Below are 24,864 nucleotides of genomic sequence, written 5' to 3' on the forward strand. Positions count from 1 at the left end.
AATATTTTGGAAATACTTTGTAAAATTTTGTAATGAATACTTTGTAAATGAAGGTACATTTAGCTATAATTTCCTATTTCCAATATGTATGGCAACTTAGGGACAACTTTTAGAGCACCATTTATGTTGAAATTATTACACAACTCACCATAATGCAAAATCAGTGGGAGCCCTGAGCTTGTTTTCCTGCACCTAGGCAGTCTCATCCTCTATTTGCAGCTGCTCCTCAGCTCTAGCATCACTGCTTCAGCTCCACCTCAGATCATCAGGCATTAGGTTCTCATCAAGGACGCATAACCTAGATCCCTCACATGAATATAGTTTACAGTAGGGTTTGTGCTCCTATGAGAATCTAACGCAGCTGCTGATCTGTGAGAAGGCAGAGTTCACAAAGTGATGCCAGTGATGGGGAACAGCTGTAAATACAGATGAAGCTTTGCTAGCTCACCTGCTGCTCACCTCCTGCTGTGCAGCCTGGTACCTCCACGGACCAGTACCAGTCTGTAGCCCAAGGTTTGGGAACCACAGATTTGCACTAATAAGGAAAAAAAAAATCTACAAGATATACCAATAAATGAAAAAAGCAAGGTAAAAGACAATGTGTGTGATATGATACACACATATGAACTTTGGTGCACATATGCTTACAAATGCAAGGATTATCTTTGGACTGAGTCACAAGACACAGATATCAATGAGATGGGGGAGAGGCGGAAAGGGCCTGAAGGAAGAATTGGATGTGGGAACTTTAGCATTATACATAATCTTTCTGTGTTGTTTTATATTTTTACATGTATTACTTATTCAAAAGACTCCTTTTTTATTTTTTTAAGTAGTAGAATAGCAATGGTTAGGGAGAGAGAAGAACGCTTGGGGAAGAAAAGAAGGGATCAGAATCAGAAACTGTAGTCTCCATGAGGGCAAAGAGTTAGGTAGTAGAAGTTAAGATAGGCAGTCCTGATCAGAGAAAATCCTAGTCAAGATTATGCAAAGAGTGCATTCCCAGTGCAGCTAAATCTAAGAGGTGGGGCCCTCTCCTGAAACTTGTCATTTTTCCCTAACAGACCCATTTTTTTGAACTTCAATTTTCTCAAAAGAGAGTAGCAAGTAAAAATATAACCTTTCAGGAGAACACTGGTTTGTCCTCTGTCTTAGTGAACATTCCTGAGAAAATCCTAGGAAAATCTTTCAGGCTGACCAGCTGCAACCCTGATCTTCTGCAACTGCTCCTTCTAAACCTTCTAATCTATTTGCTCAGTTCTATCCTTGCTTAGCAAGGAGCTCCTCCTTCAGATCTCTTCAACAGCCCAAAAATTCCTGCCAAACCTTCCTTATGGCCTGTCTCCATGCCTTCTCCTATACTGTCCCTTGCACCTGGAACACCCACCCACCTGCTGCCACCGCAGTCTCCGTTTCTAGAGCTAAAAGTCTCACCTCCTCCCCCAGATTTTTCTGCAGTTAAGCCAAATAAGGTACAGATTCATACCCATTCCCACCCACACTATGAACATTACTGCCTCATCAGCATTAGCAATGTCACCAACACTTATTAAGCACATATGGTCAGGTACTCAGCCAGCCCAGAGGAGATGTATAGGTGACTCTATATGATCTCTTCCTTCAAGTGGCTGACAATCTTATACGAATGGCATAGGTACCTATGAAATTTTCATGAAGTCTATTTAATAAAATACCTGCTAAAATATTAATGACCTATAAACTTATGGTAACTATTCAAATCATAAAGAAATACAAATTAAAACAATGGTATACCATTATTTTGTCAAACCGGCAAACATTTCCTAAAATGATAATACTCAATGTTGATACAGCACATTCCAATAGTGAAAGTACAAATTGGAAAAACTCTTCTGAAAATAAATTGAGAAGATTGCCAGAAGTCTTTAAAAAGAATATGCCCTTTAACTCAGTAATTTATTTGAATCTATTGTGAGAAAACTAAGTTAAAGGAACACAGAAATGTAAACAAATTTATGCATAATCATGTTCATTGTAGCACCATTTATAACAGTTTAAAAAAACAAGAGGAATTGTTATTATACATGTAACATCTGTATGATGGAATATTATTACTCCATTAATAATCATTAAATCACAGTTTAAAAAATATTTCGTAAGAATAAGATCACATAAACTAAGGGAGAAACCAAAATCTACACATACTATGATCCAAATGCAGTAAATTTACATTCATGTATACAAAAATTATATAAGAGCTAATATAGTAGTTAATATTTTACTTTATTGGTTTTACATTCTGGGCCTTGGGAAAAATAAAAATAGAATAAATCAGAAGATAAAGAACTACATGGAGACCATACATGATGATGGGCATTTCTGGCTGTTTACATTCAACAAGGTCTGTTCAATACTCTTTGCCAGGCTTTGCACTGGGCTCTAAAATACCAGCCCTAAAAAGTCTTGATATTAAAGGATCTCCCAAGAAGTACACAGAAAAGACAGACATATCTGTAAACAAGCAACTATATTACATCATAGTGAACATCAATGTAGAAAAACTATGCACAGAGTCTGGAAAGTTTACCTGAAAGCTGACATCTGATTGGGTTTTAAAACATAAATGAAAAGGTAGCTAAGTGAATTAAGAGAAAGATTATTCTAGGCACAGGAAACAGAAAATACAAAGTTTCTGAAGATTTCTGAAAAATAAATAATTCTGTATGCTGGATATGTCTTCTAAACAAGGTAGCAAACTAATTTTTGTTAAGAACTTAATTTTTTATTCCCAATATGTCACAGAATTATTTGTGGTCTATGTCCTATTCAATGAGATGAGGCTATTAACCTTGCTGTCATGGCAATTCAAACTGTAAATACGAACTTTCAATGTCAGATTTATTTTTTTAAAGACTAAAAGCAAACAGTTCCTAGACTCAGCTGGTCCATGGACCTCACCTTTAGTAACATTGAGCTAGATCATAAATGGGTTTATTGGTTGTTGTTTGTTTGTTTTTGAGACTGAATCTCACTTTGTCACCCTTGATAGAGTGCCATGGCATCACAGCTCACAGCAACCTCAAACTCTTAGGCTCAAGTGATCCTCTTGCCTCGGCTTCACAAGTAGCTGGGACTACAGGCACCTACCATAACACTCAGCTAGTTTTAGAGACAAGGTCCTGCTCTTGCTCAGGCTAGTGTCAAATTCCTGAGCTTGGCAATCCACCCACCTCAGCCTCCCAGAGTGCTAGGATTATAGGTCTGAGCCACCATGCTCGGGCAATCATAAAGTTTTTATTTAATCACAAAGATAATGTAGAGTCACTGAAATATATTTTTTTCTGATTTTTAAAAATTATAGCTTTAATTGTATAGATAATATATAGAGAAGGGTATTATTATTCTCCCCATTTTCTGGTTTAGGAAAAGGTGGTTCATTAAGCTTAAAAATTTTTCTCACAATGGGCTTGGTGCCTGTACCACAGTGGTTATGGTGCCAGCCACATACACCAACACTGGCAGGTTTGAGCCAGACTGGGCCAGCTAAATAACAATAACAACCACAACAAGAAAATAGCCAGGCATTGTGGCAGGCGCCTGTAGTCCCAGCTACTTGGGAGGCTGAAGCAAGAGAATCACCCAAGAGTTTGAGGTTGCTGTGAACTGTGACGCCATGGCACTCTACCAAGGATGACATAGTGAGACTCTGTCTCTACAAAAAAAAAAAAAAAAAAAAGAGTCTCACTTCATTGCCCTTGGTAGAGTGCTGTGGTGTTACAGCTCACAGCAACCTCCAACTCCTGGGCTTAGGCAATTCTCTTGCCTCAGCCTCCTGAGTAGCTGGGACTACAGGTGCCCACCACACCACTCAGCAATTTTTTGTTGCAGTTTGGCTGGGGTCAGGTTTGAACTTGCTACCCTCAGTATATGGGGCCGGTGCCCTACCCTCTAGGCCACAGGCACAGCCGAAAAAAAAAAAAAATTTTTTTTCTCACAATGATACACTGAGAAAAAATATTTGGCAACTAACATCAAAGGCCAAGAATTAATTTCCCCAAAACATGAAAAGCTCTTGGGAACTAGTAAGCAAAACACCAACCACTCAATAGAAAGTGGGCAAAGAATATGAATAGATAGTTTGCCAAAAAGTAACTACTAATAGCCATTATATACATGAAAATATGCTCAACTTTACTGACAATAAGAAATGCAAACTTGAACTGTCAAGACACTATTACCGAGAAGACTAACAAAAAATCCAAAGTTTGACATGTCTCTCTTTTGGTAGATTAGGGAAGAAAAAAGCACTCTCATGCTAAGAGTATATATTGGTACACTCCCTACAGAAGGCATATACTTTTTTGAGGTAATCATTTAAGCTGTTAACAAATACCTCTCTAGCTGTTTTAAGATATATATACTACTCTTTAAGTAAGATACGGTTAAATGATTTGATTTACCCAGGGAAATATGAGCAAAAGTGATTGATGTATGTAACTTCTGCAGAAGTTTTAAGAGCTAGAGTGGAATTTGCTATGTTATCATTTCTTCCCATTTACCACTGTTGACTGGCAATGGCTGTCCTAAGCCTAGAATGCAGAGAGAAGACAACTTAAAGCAGAACTCCTTGACATGCGGCATGTGATGCAACATAGGCTAGAAACAGACCTTTGTTATTCCAAGGCACTGACAAATAGAGGGCAATATGGCAATATTTATCAAAGTTACAAATGCATATCCCCTTGATATAATTGCACACATGCAAAATGACATATGTTCAAAGTCATTTGCAATGTGGTTATAGCAAGTGACTGGAAACAACCAAATGAACTTCAGAGGACTAGTTAAATACCTGTAGTACATTTGTTCAAAGGAATATCATGTAGCTAAAAAAAATGAAAAATTCTCTTAATGTTGATATGGAAGGATCGCCAAGTTAAAAATTAAGATATTCTCAGTGTGTATAAAAAGGGGTAAGGAAGAATTAGAATATATAATCATATTTGCTTATCTTTACATTTAAAAATTCTAGAATTATAAATAAGAAACTAACAAAATAGATTATTCTTGGACAGAGGGTGAAGGGGTGACTAGGCAGAACTTCTGATTACTTGGAAAAAAAATCCTTAATGCTTAACTCCTTTCTTTTTATAACCTCAACGAATCTGTCAGCAAACCTTAAGTATAAATGGTACACTACTACCTCAATCCTAAACTGTTATCAGATCCTTCTTTAAATTCTGGCTTATTTTTCTGCTCTTGGCCACTTCTAATCAGCTGCCAATTAACTTTATCTGTGTTAAGGAAATCTTTAGTAAGTTCTGTTAAATAGCAATGGTTCTTAGTTACTTTTAGATAAACTATGCCTTTCTCTATATGATTCCAAGTTTTGGCAACTGTTTTCTTTTTAAGAGACACCAAAGTGCCACTTAAAAAGAAAAAGTTACAACTTAAATCGTGTCTGCTCCAACATATTCTTATTTTTCTCATTCAGAGTTTTTCCTTTTACATGGAGAGAGTTATTTTACTTTCCTTTTTAGTAAGAATTACAAAACCCTTACATCTGGAAAAGTAGAAACGAAAAATTTGTATTACAACACTGACTCTGTCAACCAATTGTCTATTTCACATCAGTGTAGATCTACAGACTCCCAATGTTTATAAGTAGCTTGATCAATAGAAAATTTTTTAGCATATACATCTCAATATATGTAGATTATTAAAAAATTATACAATGTACAATGGTATTAATATATTGATTATATTATAAAATTAAAATGTGAAGGGCATAAAAAATTAAACTTTTTAGAACATTTATCAATACATTTTTATTGTAACTAAAAATACATATTAGCAGCAATTTTTTGGTGAAAGCAATATGATATACTATGCCTAATTATTTCTAAATTTTATTTTAATATTTTGTATAGAATGACTTGAAGGGAAGGTCTGGTTATACATTCAACTATTCTGATACATGGTTTTTACAACTATCATATCTGAAAAAGATCCTGATACATCAATCAAATGAAAGAACTACAACTGATTTCTACATGCCAATTATTCAGAGATTCTGTTGAATTTTGGCTAGTAATTTTTCTTCTCTGATGTCAGTTGTTCTTGCAAAATAGAAATATTTTTAACAAGTTAAAACCTCACTGAAATGCTTCATTAGAAAGATTTTTAATATGCTAATAGTCTTTAAGATTTTAGCATTTGGTTGTAAGGTTTTACCAGTAACATTCATTGTTTCTGATAAAAGAACACACACATATGCAAATGGAACCATTTATCAAATATTTGTGTTCAAAATACTTCTCCAAAGCAGGTATCTTTCTAATAATTATTAAAACATTATCAGCTGGGCATGGTGGCTCATGCCTAGAATGATAGTACTTCGGAAAGCCAGCAGTTCAAGAACAGCCTGAGCAAGACTGTCTCTACAAAAAAATAGAAAAATTAGCCAAGCAAAGTGGTATGGGGCTGTAGTACCAGCTACTTGGGAGGCTGAGGTAGGAGGATCACTTAAGCCCAGGAGTTAGAGGTTGCTGTGACCTATGATCATGCCAGTGCATTCCAGTCTGGGCAACACAGTGAGAATCTATCTAAAAAAAAAAAAAATTTTTTTTAAAGCCATGATCTCCCTCAAGGGTCTAACTTGTATGAAGCTTGAACCTCAAAATAAATGACAGTAATGGATTACAACTCATGTAATAGATATGGAATATAAGAAGCCATACTAACAACAACAAAAAAAGAATCCATAGAGGAAAAGGTAAATCTTTCCCTTATGCCAACATTAATATAAAAGGGATAAAGGAAACAGAAAGTTATCAGTGGTGGTAGATTCAGAAAGGAATCATCAGTGTATACTTAGCTGGTAGGTAGAAATTTAAGAAGAACAAAACATCAGCATAGTCTCAATATTACACCATAAAGCACATAAAAGTTACAAAAGGGAAAAACAATGTCTTGACTTTGGAGAAACCTGGCCAATACAGACTTAAACCAGTCATTAGGCTAATATTATAAGTGGTACAACAGGGTGACATCATGTACTTTCTGATGTGATGTACTGAAAAAGCACAGGATCAATTTTGTATAATTCTTGCCAAGAAAGCATGGCCTGACTATGGACATGAGGAAACACTGAATGGACCAAATCAAAGAACAAACTACCATTAATACCCTCAAGGATGGGAAAGACAGAAGAATTGTTCCAGCCTGAAAGAGACTAGAGATATACACTCAAGTAATGTGTCATCTTGAATGGAATCCAGGAGTACAAAGGAAAAAGAGACATTGGACAAATGGCAAAATATACCTGAGATCTTGAAGGTAGTGTCACTGATTTCCACATTTGGATAGTTATACTGTGATTTACAGGAGAGTAGCTTTGTTTTTTAGATAAATACATACAAACAGAAGTATTTAGAAGTGACAGGACACCATGTCTTCAACTTTCTCTCAAATGGATCATAAAGATTGATTATAATGGAGAAAGAGAAACAAATATAAAAGCAAACATGAAAGGTCAATAATTGCAGCATCTGGGTGAGGGGATGTGGGAATTCTTTTTTTTCTTTTTTTCCTTTTTTGAGACAAAGTCTCACTCAGTCACCCTGGGGTTGAGTGCCATGGTATCACAGCTCACAGCAACCTCAAACTCTTTGGCTCAAGTGATTCTCTTGCCTCAACCTCCCAAGTAGCTGGGACTACAGGTGCCCACCACAATGCCCAACTAGTTTTTAGAGACAGGGTCTCACTCTTGCTCAGGCTGGTCTTGAACTCCTGACTTCAAGCAATCTATCGTCTCGGCCTCCCAGAGTGCTAGGATCACAGGCATGAGCCACTGCATTTGGCCCAGGAATTCTTCATAGTACTGGTTTTGCAACTTTTCCTCAAGTTTGAAATTACTTCAAAATAAATTGTGCTTTAAAGTGTGTTCACATTGTAAGCATGCTTGCATTTTTAATATTTGCCAGGTATTACAATACCAGCAGCCATTATCATCATTTTAAAATGCACCTTCTGCCTGAAGACTACCTACCTACCAACATATGGATAGACGCTTCAAACTTACAACACTGAAAATGAAAAATGTGTCTTTGTTTTTTCTTTTTTACATTGTTTGTATTGATGCTTTGGGCCTTCAGTTAGAGAATCCCACAGAAACTTTTATGGACTACTTCTGGCTTCATATACATGTAGATCAGCCAGCAGTATTTGAACTGGCTAGGTAGGGGAGACAACAACCAACCCAAGTGGCCTTGAAATAGTCCCTTGCACTAAGCTTAAACTAAAATGGCTTCGGAGACAGTACTACTTGAAAATAACATCTATCTTTATCTTCAGGCTTCCAACCCACCATGTGATTTCCATTAATCAGCATAAAAGAAAGCCAAGGCCCCCTTCCATCTCTTAAAGCTCTGGCTTAATTGTCATGCACTCCCAGAATCATACTGTACGAAGATGACTAATCACTGACTGCTTCTCTAGCACCATATGTTTCCCAATTTCAAAGGAAAAACTGTCCCAACCAAGAGTAGAACAGATTCCCTACCTCCTGTAGCTGGAGTCGAACCTTGGTAACTGCTCGGATCCAGTGAGCTCTGGCTTGGGTAAATGGTGATGAGGCATTCTCCTCAGGAAAACTTGTAACAAAAAAAGAGAGGGTTGCTTAAAAATAGCCAACGCCGCAAGGTGACAGTACTCAAGGAAAGACTGCCAAATATCTAAACTAAAATGGTTTATACTCATGCCTACACTTGTTTAGTGACTCAGGGCGCTAAAACAGCATAGTACTGAATACTCAATGTGAAAACAACTTCTCTCTAAAATGATAACTCCTTTTAGCTTTTCATCTGCTCCCTCTCTTCTCCTTTTCTTCATTTACCCAATGAAGGCAGCTCCTTGGGACAGTCCAGGTTTAGGACACTAGAAGAAATGACAAGAGCCCTGAATCAACATCTAACATAGAAACTATACAGAGAGGTGTAGAATAAGCCTTTAATTCCTCTCACCATACCTCTCAAGACCCCCATCCTCCCTTGAGGGTTCTGCATTGCACCTTAGGGCAGAATGTTTTTCCTACAAACCCTTCCTGCACCACTAAGTATTTTCAAAGGCTTACCAATTCCTAACTGTGTGAACAGTACCAAGAAAAAAAATCACAGCCTTTTTCCTGCTATGACCCTGTTCCCTGAGCTGCCTAAGGAATACCTTCAGTGAAAAGAACAGTAGATATAACACTGTACTATAGAGATAGAAACACTACCCTGTATTAGAACAAGTCATCACCCAGGTTTTTTAACTGGAATAGTGATTATTGTGTGATAATGTTTGGGGCCTACAGCCAATGCAGCAGACAACTATCTACCATTTAGACATGTAAAATATATGCTAGGCTTTGATGCCACCTGGGTCAATTGTTCTAAAAGATTTGTGGGGACTAGCCAAGGGGAAACTGGACTTCACTTGCATAGCTAGGACCTGAAAAAGTACAACTGAAAGACAAGTAAGTACTTATGGTGGGCACTTCTGTTTCTCTACCAAGAACTCTGCCCTGACAATAGGACTGCTAAGTGTAGGGACCATGAAGAGCCACAGCCAGTCTTTTAGTGGATCATCAACCCAGTGAGAAGGCTGGTAGAGAGCTCAGGCTCTTGGATGTCTTGCCTATTAATTTGATGAGCCACCAAAGGTAACTAAAAACTAAAAAGAGAGGGAGAAAAAAAAAATCTATATTTTCAGAAAGGTATGTGACTTATCCATTAATCCAGTGGTGGAGCAGAAGCACCAACCATTCTCTAACTTTTACCACATAATTAGTAGTCACTGTTCTGGTACTTTCATGAGAGGTTTTATGATTAGACATTAAAATCTGAGAATTTAAGAGACACCCACCCCTTATCACTCTAATGCAATGGTTTTCAACTGGGAAAAATATTCCTCCTAGGGGAAATACATCAGGAAACAGTTCTGGTTGTTACAACTGGGGGTTGCTACTGGCATCCAGTGTGTACAGGCCAGTGATGTTACTAAATATCCTATTATATGAGGGTGGACGATTAAGTTCTTAAACTCATCCTAGAAAAAATTCTATATACCACATTGCTGAATATCTCTATAGCCACTTTCAAAGTAGCCCTCTTGAAAAGCTATGCACACATGTCACCACCTAGTCTACCCTTCAAAGCACTTTTTCTAAGACAAGATCATGAGCTTACTTGGCAGACCTCATACAATGACAGCTCTAATGGCCATTCCAGAAGAAAAGTTCCAAAATTGCTTTGAAGGATAGATTAGGTACTAGTGTCAGTACATAGCTTCCCAAGGGGAATATTTCTTTTTTTTTTCTTGAGACAGAGTCTCACTATGTCGCCCTTGGTAGAGTGCTGAGGCATCACAGCTCATAGCAATCTCCAACTCCTGGGCTTAAGCGATTCTCTTGCCTCAGCTTCCCAAGTAGCTGGGACTACAGGCGCATGCCACAATGCCCAGCCATTTTTTTTTATTGCAGTTGTCATTGTTGTTCAGCTAGCCTGGGCTGGATTTGAACCCACCAGTCTTGGTGTATGTGGCTAGCACCATAACCACTGTGCTACAGGTGCCGAGCCAAGGGGATTACTTCAAAAGTGACCATAGTGATAGTCAGAAATGAGGTATTTAGCACTTTTTCTAGGATGAGTTTAAGACCTTAATTGTCTGACCTTGTATATATAATAGTTGCCCACAAACAATTATCTGGTCCAAAATGTCAATAGTGCCAAGACTGAGAAACCCTGCTCTGCTCTAAACTATCAGTTACCCTAACCAATTTAGCTTAATAACACTAATACTTTGTACTAAGCTTCATCATAAGACAGTTAAAGGGAAACATTTAAAATTTTTCTTCTTATGGATACCAATTGTCAGATACACTGCTAGGCCTGTGGGAGTAGAGGGGTGGGTTAAATCTGGCTTTGAGATTAATCTGTTCTTATCTCTGTCCTAGTTTTCTCAGCTATAGTAAAGTAAAATGTTCATCAAAAAAGTTAAAACATGGCTTGGCGCCTATGGCTCCAGTGGCTAAGGGAAGTGGCTCCTAAGGCTTCAGCCACATACACCTAAGGTGGTGGGTTCAAATCCAGCCCAGGCCCGCCAAAAACAACAATGACGGCTGCAACCAAAAAATAGCCAGGCATTGTGGCAGGTGCATGTGTTCTCAGCTACTTGGGAGGCTGAGGCAGGAGACTCGCTTGAGCCCAGGAGTTGGAGGTTGCTGTGAGCTGTGATGCCATTGCACTCTACCCAGGGGGATAGCTTGAGGCTCTGTCTCAAAAAAAAAAAAAAAAAGTTAAAACATTTGCTCAGCGCCTGTAGCTCAGTGAGTAGGGCACCAGGCACATGCACTGAGGCTGGTGGGTTTGAACCTGAGCCAGACCTGCTAAACAACAATGACAACTGCAACCAAAAAATAGCTGGGCATTGTGGCAGGCACTTGTAGTCCCAGCTACTTGGGAGGCTGAGGCAAGAGAATCTCTTAAGCCTGAGAGTTTGAAGTTGCTATGAGCTGTCATGCCATAGCACTCTACTGAGGGCGACATAGTGAGACTCTGTCTCAAAAAAAAAAAAAGTTAAAACATTAATAGGCTAAGAAGTCAGCCAGAGCAACAAAGAAGTCAGCCAGAGCTCTACTGAATGAAATAAACTGGCTCAGGTCAGTTCCAGACTCAGAGGCTGCCATATATGGGTCAACTAGAAAGTCAAGCATTGTAGACTCAGGAAGTCCTGGTAACACTACAGCTCACCAACTACAGGGAACCCAGATGTTCTTCCTCTGAAGAAAATGTATTGGACATTACACCAAAAATCAAAGGAAGCAATGCAGAATTGAGCCTGAGTGTCTTAACCATGACCATACCCAGCTGCAGGGAAACAAATGAAAAGAACTTTTATTCAGCAATACTACAGAGTGGGTACTGAAGAAGCTATGTGACCTCCTCAAGGCAGCTACCACCTACCTCTCCTGGGGACCTAGTATGTGGTCTTTTTGTAGCACCAGATCTGGGGGAGGAGGAGCTGTGGCATCTTCTTTCACCTCCTTGGGTTCACATGTTATGCCCTTCTCAGCTTCACCTGCCACCTCCAAGGTTTTCACTTGTTCACCAAAACCTCCTTGGCCATCCCTGGAGAGACTGCCAGAGCTGTGGCAGGAATGAATTGAGTCTCTCTCCCGACGGTCATCGTCTTGTTCATGGTACTGGTCTAGTTCACTCAGCTGAGAGCTTCCTTGACTCACATTACAAGAAGAGCCATACCTACTACTGCTGGTGGGGCTGTGAGAATGAGAAAAACAGATGAGTAAATACATGCAAACCTGGGCAAAAACAATGAATAAATGTAGGAGATAATGATTATATTAGTGGCAAGAACCACAAATAGGAGATTCCTGGAAAGACAGGACCAGACATCACAATCTAGAAGAATGTCTCTACTTAGCAGACCACAACAGGGAAAAACACAACATGCTGGGTTCTCCAACAGCACTTAACCTCAGCCCTGTACTTGACTTTGAAGGACATTTTATCTTAATGTACTATCTTTGAGTAGGACTAAAAATTGTGAAAATAGCCTATTATTTATTCCTAAACTTAGTCTTCTAAAGAAACTTGTCCAGTGGCTATGATTAAAAATTTTCTAATTTCCACATAATAAAATGAAGAGAGTGAACTCCAATTTTTTAATTTTTATTAAATTGAGGTCCCCGTTCCTTCTTCTGCAATTGTAAATATGTAGGAGCAAAAGAGAGTGGACACTTCACTTATTGTTTCAGCCTCCTTATCTGCAGGATAAGGTAACAGAAGCCATTGGGAGATGGAGGCCAGGACCAAGAAATTCCACAGGAAAGTGGTCTCATCAACATGAATGCTACAAAGATATCTCTGGCAGCACTGATATGGCCCTAACACGAACTAGCCCATCTATAAGTGAGCTGCTGTCAGGAAAGGCTTAATTTTGGATAAAGTGGACTAAGTCCAACTTCAGGACCTGGGTCAGAGCCAGGTCATACATCTCTGTACCTAAAGAGAAGTCAGCCAAATTTCTCCTGATCATCTGAATTTCCATGCCCAGAAAGAAAAGCTATTTCCCTATTATGAGATAGCAGTTATGGCAGAGAATATGACAGTAATAACAGTGAAAAGGACAGAGTGGTAGGAAAAAAACAGCCCTATCCTCTAAAATATCGGATCTTTTGATAGTACAGGGATTTAGTGATGATATACAAAATATATCCCAGTCCATTTGAATATTTCAATCCCAAATCAGGAATCTTGATTTCATTACTAGTATCCTGTCCTTCCATGCAAAAGGACAAGGTATTTTCTTACCATAGAGTCAAACCTTTAGCTAATGGGTTTGTGTTTACTCTTGGTCAATGAAGAGAAATACTTGTTATTTTCCAATAAAATTTTCTGTAAGTTTCCTCTCAATTATCTGGTATTTTCAGGCTGATTTCTGGTTCCCTTCCCATATCAGGAGAAAACAGGTTACTGTTTTAAGTAGTTTCCAATACACATACACATAGGACCAGGCATGGTGGCTCATGCATGTAATCCTAGCATTCTGGGAAGCTGTGGTGGGTAGACTGCCTAAACTCAGGAGTTCAAGACCAGCCTGAGCAAGAGCGAGACCCCAACTCTAAAACTAGCTGGGCATTGTGGTGGGTGCCTGTAGTCTCAGCTACTTGGAGGCTGAGGCAAGAGGATCTCTTAAATCCAAGAGTCTGTGGTTGCTATGAGCTATGACACTACAGTACTCTACCGAGGGTGACAAAGTGATACTGTCTCGGGCAACACCTGTGACTCAAAGGAGTAGGGTGCTGGCCCAATATGCCAGAGGCAGTGGGTTCAAACCCAGCTCCAGCCAAAAACTGCAAAACAAACAAACAAACAAACAAAAAAACACACACGCACACAGAATCTCTAATGCCCCTGACCAATCCATTTGAATGAATTTGACCCAGAGGTTAAGGTTGCATTAACTGCACAGTATGGTGCTTCTTCTTAGGGGAAATAACAGTATCCTCAATAGGTTAACCCTGCACAGTGCCTCAGACTGAAGAATTACATTAAATGATAGGTCTGAGTTCCTATGAGACTTAACTCAAACCTCTTATCAGACATAATTCTTAAGGAAAGCAAATGGCAGAAACTAATATCTTGGAAGAAGCTATGCAAATCCCTGTAATAACCAAATCCAAATAACCTGGAACACAGATTATCCTAAACCATACTTTGCACTTTGTGTTTTACTTAATTCCCTCATTGCCACTGGACAAAGCATCTTAGAAGACTTGAAAAAAAATAGATCATCCCCATTTACTATAAGATGTAAGTGCTTAAGGCCTAAGGAAGCTTCCCAGCCTATCATGTAGTTGTAGTTAATACACACCATCAACTACTTGCTGCCTCTTCCTGCCCTCCCCTGTCCATTTCCCATTATACATGGCAGAGCAAACCAGAGTAAGTAAATCTCAGAGCCCAGTCTTTCTTCAAATAGGAAGCTCTGTGTTCCAATAAATGAATTACATTTGCCACTAGAGAGAAAAAAAATACCCACACATTAGCTATTGGTACTTAACCCCTTATTAACATGAAGCTCAAGTACAAGGAAAGATATAGGAAGGATAAAAGCAAACTAGACTCATCTACCACTAAGTCATTTGCATCATCATAAATGGTCAATTCCTTAAAGCCATTTATGATGCTTGAGTTGAGAACAGGCCTTTTGTTGGTCACTGATGCCTTGATGCCATTCAGAGTGACTGACCACTGTATATTCAAAACAGAGTCAGTGCTAGCAGGCACTGTCTCCTCTTCTTGTTTTTCTCGTTGGTGAATGAGCTCAGAGACAGTGTAGTGCTCTTCCTTGTATTTCTCTGAAGGACTCATGGAGCCAGAGAGGTTGCCTTTGGTATCCCAATGTTCCTCAGATGCTGGGATTTTCTGCTGGTTTTCCACTTCTCCAGGCCCTGAAGCCTCCAGCACATGTACATGTGGCTTGGCCTCCAGCTGCTCAGATGTCCCAGAAGGGTGAGTCCAGACCTCAGCTGGCTCAGCACTTGCCTCAGATACTTGAGAAGACTCCAAAGCTTTGTTAGCCTCACTGGAGCTAAGGTCCTGATCACTGCCAATACCTACAACTGGAGGGGAGGATTCTGCAGGTATTTCTTCAGGGACTCCTTTGTTCTCTTTTGACCATGGAAATGAAAGATCCAGCTTCATTCCAAACCCTAGTTTTGGATCACTTGCCAACACACTCCCTTTCTCCTCACTACTTCCTTCAAAGAGACTCGACAACTTCTTAAAACTGGACATTAAACCAGTCTCTGCTGATGTATTGCCAGAGGGGGAAAGTGGGGGAAAAAAAGAGCTCAGTTGTTTCCCATGGTCTGTAGCAGAGGATGGAAAGCAGAACTTTGGCCAATTGGTCATGTTTGGGATTTCAAAACGAGGCCTTGACTGCTCCGTTTCCTGAGGGACTGCAGGTGGATCTTTTTGGGCATGAAGTAGTTCACAACTTTCTTTAGCACAAACCACAGGTTTCTTCAGTGGAGAAATAGGAAAGTTCTCTTGGGTTTCCAGTTTGGTGCTCTGGCTTACATTTGCCTCACTTAACAGAGTAGTATTGGTTTCTAATGAATTGGCTGTATCTGCCTCCAAGAACTCTTGGTTTGTGGAGGCAGTTTGAATAGCTGGTTCTGGCTCAAGAGGAAGAGACAGCTCAACCGGAGAAGGAAGCTCTTCTCCAATATAGGTAGGATCTGGATGCAACTGTGCTGGCAATGAAATATGCTCTGCTTCCAATGATGCCTCTGTGTCTGTACCCTGCAATATCCCCATGTCTCCTTCATCACTCAAAGACAATCCTCCTTGACCAGTATCATCCCCCGAGAGAGAAGACATAACAATTATTTCAGAACTTCGGGGTTCTGGAACATTTTCAGGAGTATTGTTGTTTTCCATTTTAGTTGTTAGTTTAAGATCATCTGTCAAGGTATCTGATTCTGACTCTGCACTAACCGTAGTCATTCTACAGTCACCAAGAGTAGATTCTAAACTGGGAGCTACAGAGGCAGCTTCTCTCCACAAACCTTCTGAAGGTCCTAATCCTACAGCATCTCTGGAACAATTATTTTGAAGCTGTGAAGTAGTTGGGATAGATGATTCTTGGTTGTATGTCTCAGGTTTGGGACTTTTGAAAAGTCCAAATAACTGACCTTTGAGGGGCTGAGATGACACACCAGAAGAAAGAGAGAAAAAAGAGTTTTTCTTTGGAGATTTAGGAGTGGAGAAAATTCCAGAGAGTGTTTTGGGAGGTTCAATTAAGCCCCCAGAGAAAGATTTCACTTTGGTCACAAACCCTGAAAGCATTTCTACTGAAGACCCTAAGACTGATTTGTCTTCCTCTTTCCCTATATCTTGGTTCTGGAGGTGACCCACACATTCTGGCTCTGGAGAGGATGAGGCTGGCTCCAGGATCTGTGGTAAGATGTCGTCAGGAGCCTTTTCTAGTGGCAAGTTCAATGGGTCACTAGTTAATCTTTCATTTAGGTGGCAGTTAGTACAAGTGTCTAAATCATTTAACTTTTCAAATAAATGGTTATCATGTGAAAAAGAGTTGGTCAGTGAGTCACTGGGGAAGGCCTTCTGGTTCAAAGCCTCTTCTTCAGGAGTTATCCCAAGGGTCTCTGGGCCAATAAGGAATGTTTCAGTCAGTGCCTGATATTCAGGTGAAGAAGGAACAGTATCTTTTTGCAACTGATGCATCTGGAAATCTGTTGAAGATGTCCCTGACCCACTACTTGAACTCAGTTTTCCCTGATAGTCGTTCTCTACACTGAGTTCATCTGTAAGAGAGGTAGCCTCAATAGTGTCACTGATGGAAATACAAGGCGCCATTTGCTTTTCATGAACTACTTCTTGGGTTATGCTGTCTTTACGACCATTGGCAACTTCTCTCATCCCTGTGCCACCAGTGTCTACAAAAACACTTGGCTTCTTACAGGGCTGAGAAGTCACTGGAGCAATAGTTGAAAGGTTTTCTTTTTCCTCCGGAGTCTCCTGCTTTTGATCCATAAAGGGTAAGTTGAATAAACTAAAAGTAGAGCTCTTATGAGAGGGATCCTTCTTGATGTTTAAGTTCATAGTGTTAAAAAAGGAAGGCAGTGTAAATAGCCCTTCTGCTTGAGATTTGGCTCTTGGTAGAGTAGTAGAGGCTCTGCTCTCAGACTTTTCAGATCCAGTCAGAAAAGCAAATATATTCTTTTTGGTTGACATCTCTGGTTGGGGTGAAGATGCTGCAGCAGTTGAAAAATTCCCATCTTTGTCAGAAAAGTGATCTTGTTCATTTGAATTCCTTCTGCTCAGAGTATCAAAAGATATTTTATTATTTCCTGAAACTTCTGTCACCGTAGATACACCTCTAGTTTCTATTGAAGAATTTCTGGAAGACCCTTTGAGACTATCCATTGAGAAAGATGAATTAGGTGACTGCTGGGTTAAGTTGTCTCTGAATGGTAGATCTTTTTCAGTCAAATTATTACCTTGGATCTCCCTAGCTGATGGTTCCATAAGCCCACCATCATCAATAGTAGTCTGTTTGTTCAGACTTCTAACTCTAACCTTTCCTTTAAAGGAAACTGATGCAGGAGTGTTCCCAACACCCTGGTTAGTTAGCTGTACAGGAGGAGGAATTGACCTGATCTCTTCCTTATTTGTTATTGAAGAAACAGACATGTTTTCAGTTGTCTGCATAGGAGATACATTGCTTTTAAAGAAATCCCCAAGGGTACCAAAAAAATTTGAAACACCAGAATATTCTTTATTTTCCTGAGATGATATCTTAACATTTCTATCACCAGTCTTTTCTAAGTTTGGTGATTCTTCTTTATTCACCTGAGTTTTAAAGAGGTTCAAAAATCTAGATGCCTGTTTTTCATTTGTTTTTATACTCGCTGAAGACTCTTCTCCTCGACCAAAGAGTTTTAATGCACTTTTAAATAATGTACTCTCAGACTCTTTGGAGGACTGGTCCTGGGGAAACTCACAATTCTTGTGCTCATCCCTACTACACTGTGGTGCAAGAGTAGCTGAAATGGAGTCCACTGTAATGGTTTTATTGTCTTTTATACCTGCACTATCCCGAGGAGTTCCTTGGCTTAGTAGGCAACCAGATTGTAACAAACTTTGCTTTTTCACATGACCATCTTTATTTAAAGGGAATTCTTGCCTCATGTTTTTAGTAAATTCTGGTTGTTGAACACTGGATACTATCTGTTTCTCTGAATCCTTCAGAAGACTGTCTTCTTTATTTTGGGAATTACTCCCTAACTGCTTACTCAAGATTAATGACTGACAGCCATCATTTTTGAGCTCTGCTAATTTTGATTGCTGATCCATTTTCTCCATGGTCAAAGACTCTAAGGGTTCACTCTTATCAAAATTCAAAGCACTCCCAACTGAAGCACCCAAGGCAGAAGTCACTTTGCTCACTGAAGATGTCTCTTCTGCTTGCTGTGAGCCTTTAGTCATATTTTCAGGTTGAACCAAAGAGGCAACTTCTTCAAAAGAAGACTGAAGCCAGTGGGAACAGTGAACTGATGAATCTTTATCTAGTGGCTGTTTCTTTTCTCTCTCCCTAATATGATCTCTATTTAAGAGCTGATTACTAACAGTCTGGGGCTGATTTCTGAGATCCAACGTACACTCAGAGTCTTCAGGACCATATGGCCTTTCTTTGAAAGATGTAAAATCTCCTTTAAACTCTTGAGAGACATAGCCTGAAAAATCTAATGGTTGATCCCTTTGGCCATTACTTGATTCTTCAAGTACTTGTGAATTAGTTTCTAAATTTAGAAGCAATAGTTCCTTACTTCTTGGCCAAGTTACAGATAAATCAAGAGGCTCATCAATTGGCTCCTCTTCAATACACCACAATATATCATCTTCCTTGTCAGGTACTTTAAAACTACAGGTAGAAATAATGCTGTCATCCAATATGATACTTGATAGATCATTTGGTTGTAAATCACAATTCAAATACTCTTGATAAGAATAATCAGGTATAAATAAATATGCATACTGCCCAGAAGAATCAGTTAAGAAAGAATAGATATATTGACCATCATGAAACATGTAATATCCATAATCCCCATCCTCTGATGGCCACCACACTCCATTTTCAAGGCAAGACAACCATTCCTGGTACTCATACCCAAAACTTGAAAAAACAAAGTTTCCATCTCTTCTTAATGATTCTTGACCAACTATGGGATATATAGTCCTTTCATAATCTGAAGAATAACTTAAGTCAATGGGTAATTCCTCTAGTGAATTCTTAGTATCATTAATTGGAAGATGACCAGAATTTCCATATAATGAGTTAGCTGCCCACACATCACCTCTTAATAAGTAATCTTCATTAAATGCTAACTGGTCAAATGATTCATATGGTAAGTCACACCAAATAACACTGTTTGGATTTGTTCTCCACTCCAAGATATTTGCATTTTGATCTTTTTGGCAAAAATTTGTCATTGGGTTTTCTGACTCAAGCCACAAAAAAGCATCATCTGATGGAAATGTATTTTGATTCAACATATAATAAACTGGCTGAAATTTTCTGGAATTTTTTGAGAAATCTTTTACGTCAGTGTTCCATTCAATACAGAAAGGACTGTTCTTCTCTTCAAAAGCCTGATAGTGGTTTGGTTTAAGAATGTTAGTGTTTAGTACAGGTGAATTTAATTTGTTTGAATTTTCATGTAGTTCTGCCTCCAGAACATCATTTGGTGTTGGCCTCTTAGAAGAAGATATCTCTAAGGTGCCTAGCTGAGTGCTTGGAGCACAGTGAAGTACAATGTTCTCAGAAGACGGGGAATGCTCTTCATTTTGATGTTTTTTCAATGTTGGAGGGCAACAATGATTATCAACCAAAGCATCTGATAATGGTACATTTTCTTCAGGTAATAAGCAGGTTTCTATGAAGCCAGAAGTTTCATGTTTTTCATCATGGTCACTCTGGTTCTCAGATGTCACACATGAAGCAGCGGGGACCTCATCCAAGGATAAATACTCATCTCCATTTGAACTCTTCATGTTGCCTAAAGACATGAACTTTGCTTCATTTGGTTTATAGTCAGTCATACTGCTATTTGATATCAGGTTAAATATTCCAGAGATTAAGTTTGGGGTAGTATTCTTGTGATGGGAGACATCATTTTTCAAATTTAATTCTTGTTTACTAGACAAGTTTTTAGGAGGAGAAAACCTATTAAATAGTCCAGAAAGGAAGCCTCCTTGGGCTTTTTCCTCCAAGGTCTTATCTACAACTTTATCTTCATTAATTTCACTAAGCAAAGTCGATTTTGAAATAGTAGAAATAAACCCTAATGAAGAGTCTGATACTGTTGAAGAAGTCACTTGTATAAGATTCTTATCTTCTCCTAAAGGATCTGAAGTTATATGCTCTATAGGCCCAACTCCAGGGACAGCTAAGGTATCTCTTTCATCATTCTCTACTACTGTGTCATCATGTAGATTTAATTCCTCTATATTCCCTAATTCCTCAAGATCATCATTAATATTTGTAACTGAATCAGATTTTATTATGTTGAGTTTGGCATCTTCAAGATGATTTATTTGGTCATTTTTATTAAATTCCTCTGTACTGCCAAATTTGCCTAGATCATTATGAATATTTGGAACTGAATTAGATTTTATTGAACTGAGTTTGGCATCTTCGTGGCAATTTCTTTGGATCTCCTCATCAGTGGTTACTGCTGAGACATGAACATTTTGGTCCTTTACAGAGATATGGCTTTTGGTGAAAGGAAATTTAAACAAAGGAAAAATACGTCCTTTCTCACTTAAATCTTGTTGCTTTTCAGAAACTTTCTCACTTAAATCTTGTTGCTCAAGAACTCTAAAAAATGGAATATGTAGTTTTCCACTAAAGGAAAAGGAATGTCCATCTTTCTTAGGGCCCTTTTCCCATCCCTTGTCCTCCAACTGGTCAATTTTTGTAGATTCTGGGAAAGTTTCCTTTGAACAGGTCTCAGGGGAAGTGAGAAAAAACTGGCTAAATGATTTTCTCAGTGGCTCAAGAAAATCATCATCACCAGTAACTTTGTCATCCTCTAACAATTTGAAAGAAGCCTCTTTATTTGCAGTTCCACTCCCATCTACACAAGGATGTCCTAGAGTATCTTTGGCACATATATTTGGTTGATCTGGTAATAGAGACTGATCTATATAGGATTTTCCTTCCAACACACTTTCCATATCATCTTTCTTACCTGCAGAACTAGCTAAGCTTGAAGGTTCACTGGTCACTTGGGATGACAACAAATCTTCACCTGTGGGCATTTGGATCCAGCCTGTAATTTCTCCATCACTCCTATTTAAAGCAGTGGTGCTACTATTGTCATTGTCAAGAGGGCCTTCCCTTTGATTTGACTCCAAATCACACCCAACAAAGCTTTCCTTTCTTGGTGGCTTACTCTGGTCATCTTTTTTGGTTTCCTCCTTTTCTGAAAAAATCTTTAATGGATTTAACATGCTGAAAACAGACTTTATAACTGAACCCTGACTCTGTGGAGCTGAGTCCCTTACAGTAGTTTCTGCTACATCTTGAAAGCTTGAACTCCCAATTTTATTGCCCATGTGCTCGTTTCCACAGATTTTGCTATATCTGCATGTATTCTTATTATCTTCTGTTTGAGAGGATGATGAAGATTGTATGGAAAGATCCTTCTCTAATACTGACTTGGCTCTGGGTCTAGATTCCAGATTAATCATCTCCATTTGATTAGGTGTTTCTGTTTTTTCTGGAACTAAATAAACCAGCTTTTCCACAGAGGTTGTCAGATGCTTTGTGCCTGAACCCACCCTTTCTGTGAGTGAACTGAACAAAGAACCAACAGCACATTTTACTCCATTCAACTCAGGGAAAGAGTTGGCCTTGTCCTTGTCATTCCTGACAATGGTTAAAGGTGGTATTTGAGCCCCAGGAATTTTCTCTTCTACTTTATCAACAGTACTATTTTGTTTATGTATTTTTTTAGTTTTTGAAAGGGAACCAAATCTATTAATCTCCTCTTCCTTCTCTGCTAAATAGTCTGATACTGTTTCCACCAAACACTGAAGCTCATCCATGGTGTCACCATAGTCGTCCTTGGACGCCTCAACAGAGGAGGGGACTATCTCTTGCAGGGAGCACCCAGACAAATCTCCAAGTGTTTTTGTATCACAATTCACCCTTTGTAATGGCAATAACAAATTTGCTACATAATACTCTTCAGGAAAGTCTCCAATATGATGAACATTGGATGGATACCATGTTGGTGACAGCAAACCTTCCTGTTTATCAGAAACAGGGGAACCCAGAAGTTCATCAGAAGTACTACTAGTAGAATCTTCAACAATATCTAATGATGTAAAATTAATGACATGCTGGTTTGAACCAGATGACTTTTCCCAGTTCTTTAAACAACCAGGTACATCACAATCATAACTTTCCAACTTAGTGGACCATGTCCCATGCCTAACCACAAATCCATTTTTGCAGGGGTACAAAACTGGGTAATTTTGTTTCTTTTTTTCCTTGTAGCAAAGGTTATAATTTTTGGTACCAGAATATGTATTTTTGGAGTTAGTCTTAGATCCAGATATTTCATATTGCCTTCTTTCACTGTCTTTATAATGACTGTATAAGGGTGTCTTTTTCCTTCTCCTATCTATTGTATCATATTTCTGAGGGTATCTGGGAAAAACAGATGTTTCAAAATTAAGGGCAGCCGAGAATTTTGTTTGTTGGCTCTGAGATGGTATCTTTTTCCAATTCTTGTACTTTGGTTGTTTTTGTTGGTTGTAGTATTTATTAGCTTTTGAAAGGGTTCTAATTTCTTTTACCTCTGCTTCCTTCAAGCTTATGTTACTGTTTTCTAGAAACTCTTGTGATATTTCTCCCTCTATTTCCTCATATGTATCTTCTTGCTCTTCATAGCCAACATCAGAGAAAGAAGAAATAATCCTAATTTTGTCATTTTTAGCCTGTGAGCCTTGCCTATATACGTGGATAAAATTGGAGGAAGAACCAGGCAAAGAAAAAGGGAGAGACAAAGAAAAGGAAGAAACACGTTAAAAGATTTAATACAAGTTCAACAAGAAAATTAGAATAGTAAAATTGCCAATTTGATAAAAATCATTCAGACTAAAAAAATAAGAAAAGGAAATTGCATGTTCTTAAATTAGTATTTTATCAATGCAGTTGAATAGTTTTTCCACATCAGAAAAAGAAGAGCTATAATAACAATTTTTAAATGACTCCAATTATAACCATGTCATTGGTGAGCTTTTTAGGATTCTTTTCTTTTATAAGAAACAAAAAAATTAAATATGTTTTATCAATATCTAGAAGTGTTAAGCATACCATGAAAATATATCAAAGGATTTCAAGAAACCTAAATTTGCTGATGAATTTGAGTCTAAAATAAAACCAATTTGTTAGCTTGCTGAAAGTTATATTTGAGACTATATAGCCAAGAATATGGTCAAACATATTTCTTTTAATAAGAAAAATTATATAACAAAATAGTTTTTGACTAATAGCAGAATTCAAACATTGTTATATTATCCAAAAAAAAAAAAAAAGCAAATTACTTAAAGCACTATTATTTGTCATTTGTGAAATCTAAAGGCTATACGCATGGAGAATCACAATTGAAAAGAAAATCTTTCCCTGGTACTTCATTAGCAAATATACCAGGGGGGAAAAGAGAAAAAAAAAATCTTTTCCTATACTGATTACAACAGGAGAAGCTAGCTACACAATTTAAATTAATGAATATAGAAGACAGTGGACTTTTCTTTCAATTAGGTTAGAGATTGCTTGCTTCCTATGTACTGATGGGTGGAGTTTATGAGCTCAGTGTTTTCCTTTATAGATCTAATATCTAACAGCATTTAGGAAACAGAAATAAGAGCAACTGTAAGTTGACCACCCAAGGGTCTATAACAAACCGGTCAACATATGGAGGTGGTCAACATAAGGAACTAGGACCACTATACTGATATATACATGTGCTGCATGTCCAGTTTATGAAAATTAGGTCAACTTAAGGAGGTGGTCAACTATAGGGTTCTACTATAGTTGTTTAGTCACTAAAAATCTTCAGTAAGACTGGTATTCTCTTGACCCTTCTTTAACACTAGAAAAGCTTTAGGTATATAATATTCTAACAAAGTCCAACTCTATTACCAAATCTCAAATTATGTAAAAATTCTGTTATTCTAAACTCATTAGTCAAAAGCCCATCTGATTGAATTACAAAATCCAACTTAACATATTTTTTACACGCAATTTCATTACGCTCCACTAAACTAAACTCTAGCCTAGGAAGAGGTCATTATAATTCCAACTTGAATCAACAGTTAGCCATGGCTACAATAAATGTAGCTATTTATTTTTAAATTTCTATATTTACTAGAAAATACATTTATTGCTTCAAGGATGTTAATTTTCCTCTAGAAAAAAACTGTGTAACTTAAGAACTTAGACTATTTCCATGAACTAAGAATGAATAACAGAATAGTTTAAAAATTAATGCTAGTGATATAATTTCTTCAAACTTTTAAAGGAGAAATCATTTCAAAATATTAAGTTAAAAATGTCTATAAGAAAAGGTTTACTTAAGAATCATGTTAACGGCTCGGCGCCTATAGCTCAACCGGCTAAGGCACCAGCCACGTACACCTAAGGTGGCAGGTTCGAATCCCCAGCCCGGACCTGCCAAACAACAATGATGGCTGCAACCAAAAAATAGCCAGGCGTTGTGGC

At 38.3% G+C, this 24,864-nt stretch overlaps 1 protein-coding gene across 2 annotated transcripts in view; it reads right to left on the reverse strand.

Moving 5' to 3' along the window:
* The window catches only part of UNC13B (unc-13 homolog B), a 158,367-nt gene that overhangs the window by 85,128 nt on the left and 48,375 nt on the right, over positions 1-24,864 (reverse strand). For both annotated transcript variants that reach the window (XM_023519347.1, XM_023519348.1), the window contains exons 7-8: positions 11,985-12,299; positions 8,543-8,633 (exon numbers count right to left, since the gene is read on the reverse strand). In XM_023519347.1, the coding sequence (XP_023375115.1) occupies positions 8,543-8,633; positions 11,985-12,299 (406 nt within the window). The remainder of the gene's footprint in view (positions 1-8,542; positions 8,634-11,984; positions 12,300-24,864) is intronic.

Source organism: Otolemur garnettii, unplaced genomic scaffold, assembly GCF_000181295.1.
Source record: "Otolemur garnettii isolate 467f Iridium unplaced genomic scaffold, OtoGar3 scaffold00172, whole genome shotgun sequence".
Classification (NCBI taxonomy): Eukaryota; Metazoa; Chordata; class Mammalia; order Primates; family Galagidae; genus Otolemur; species Otolemur garnettii.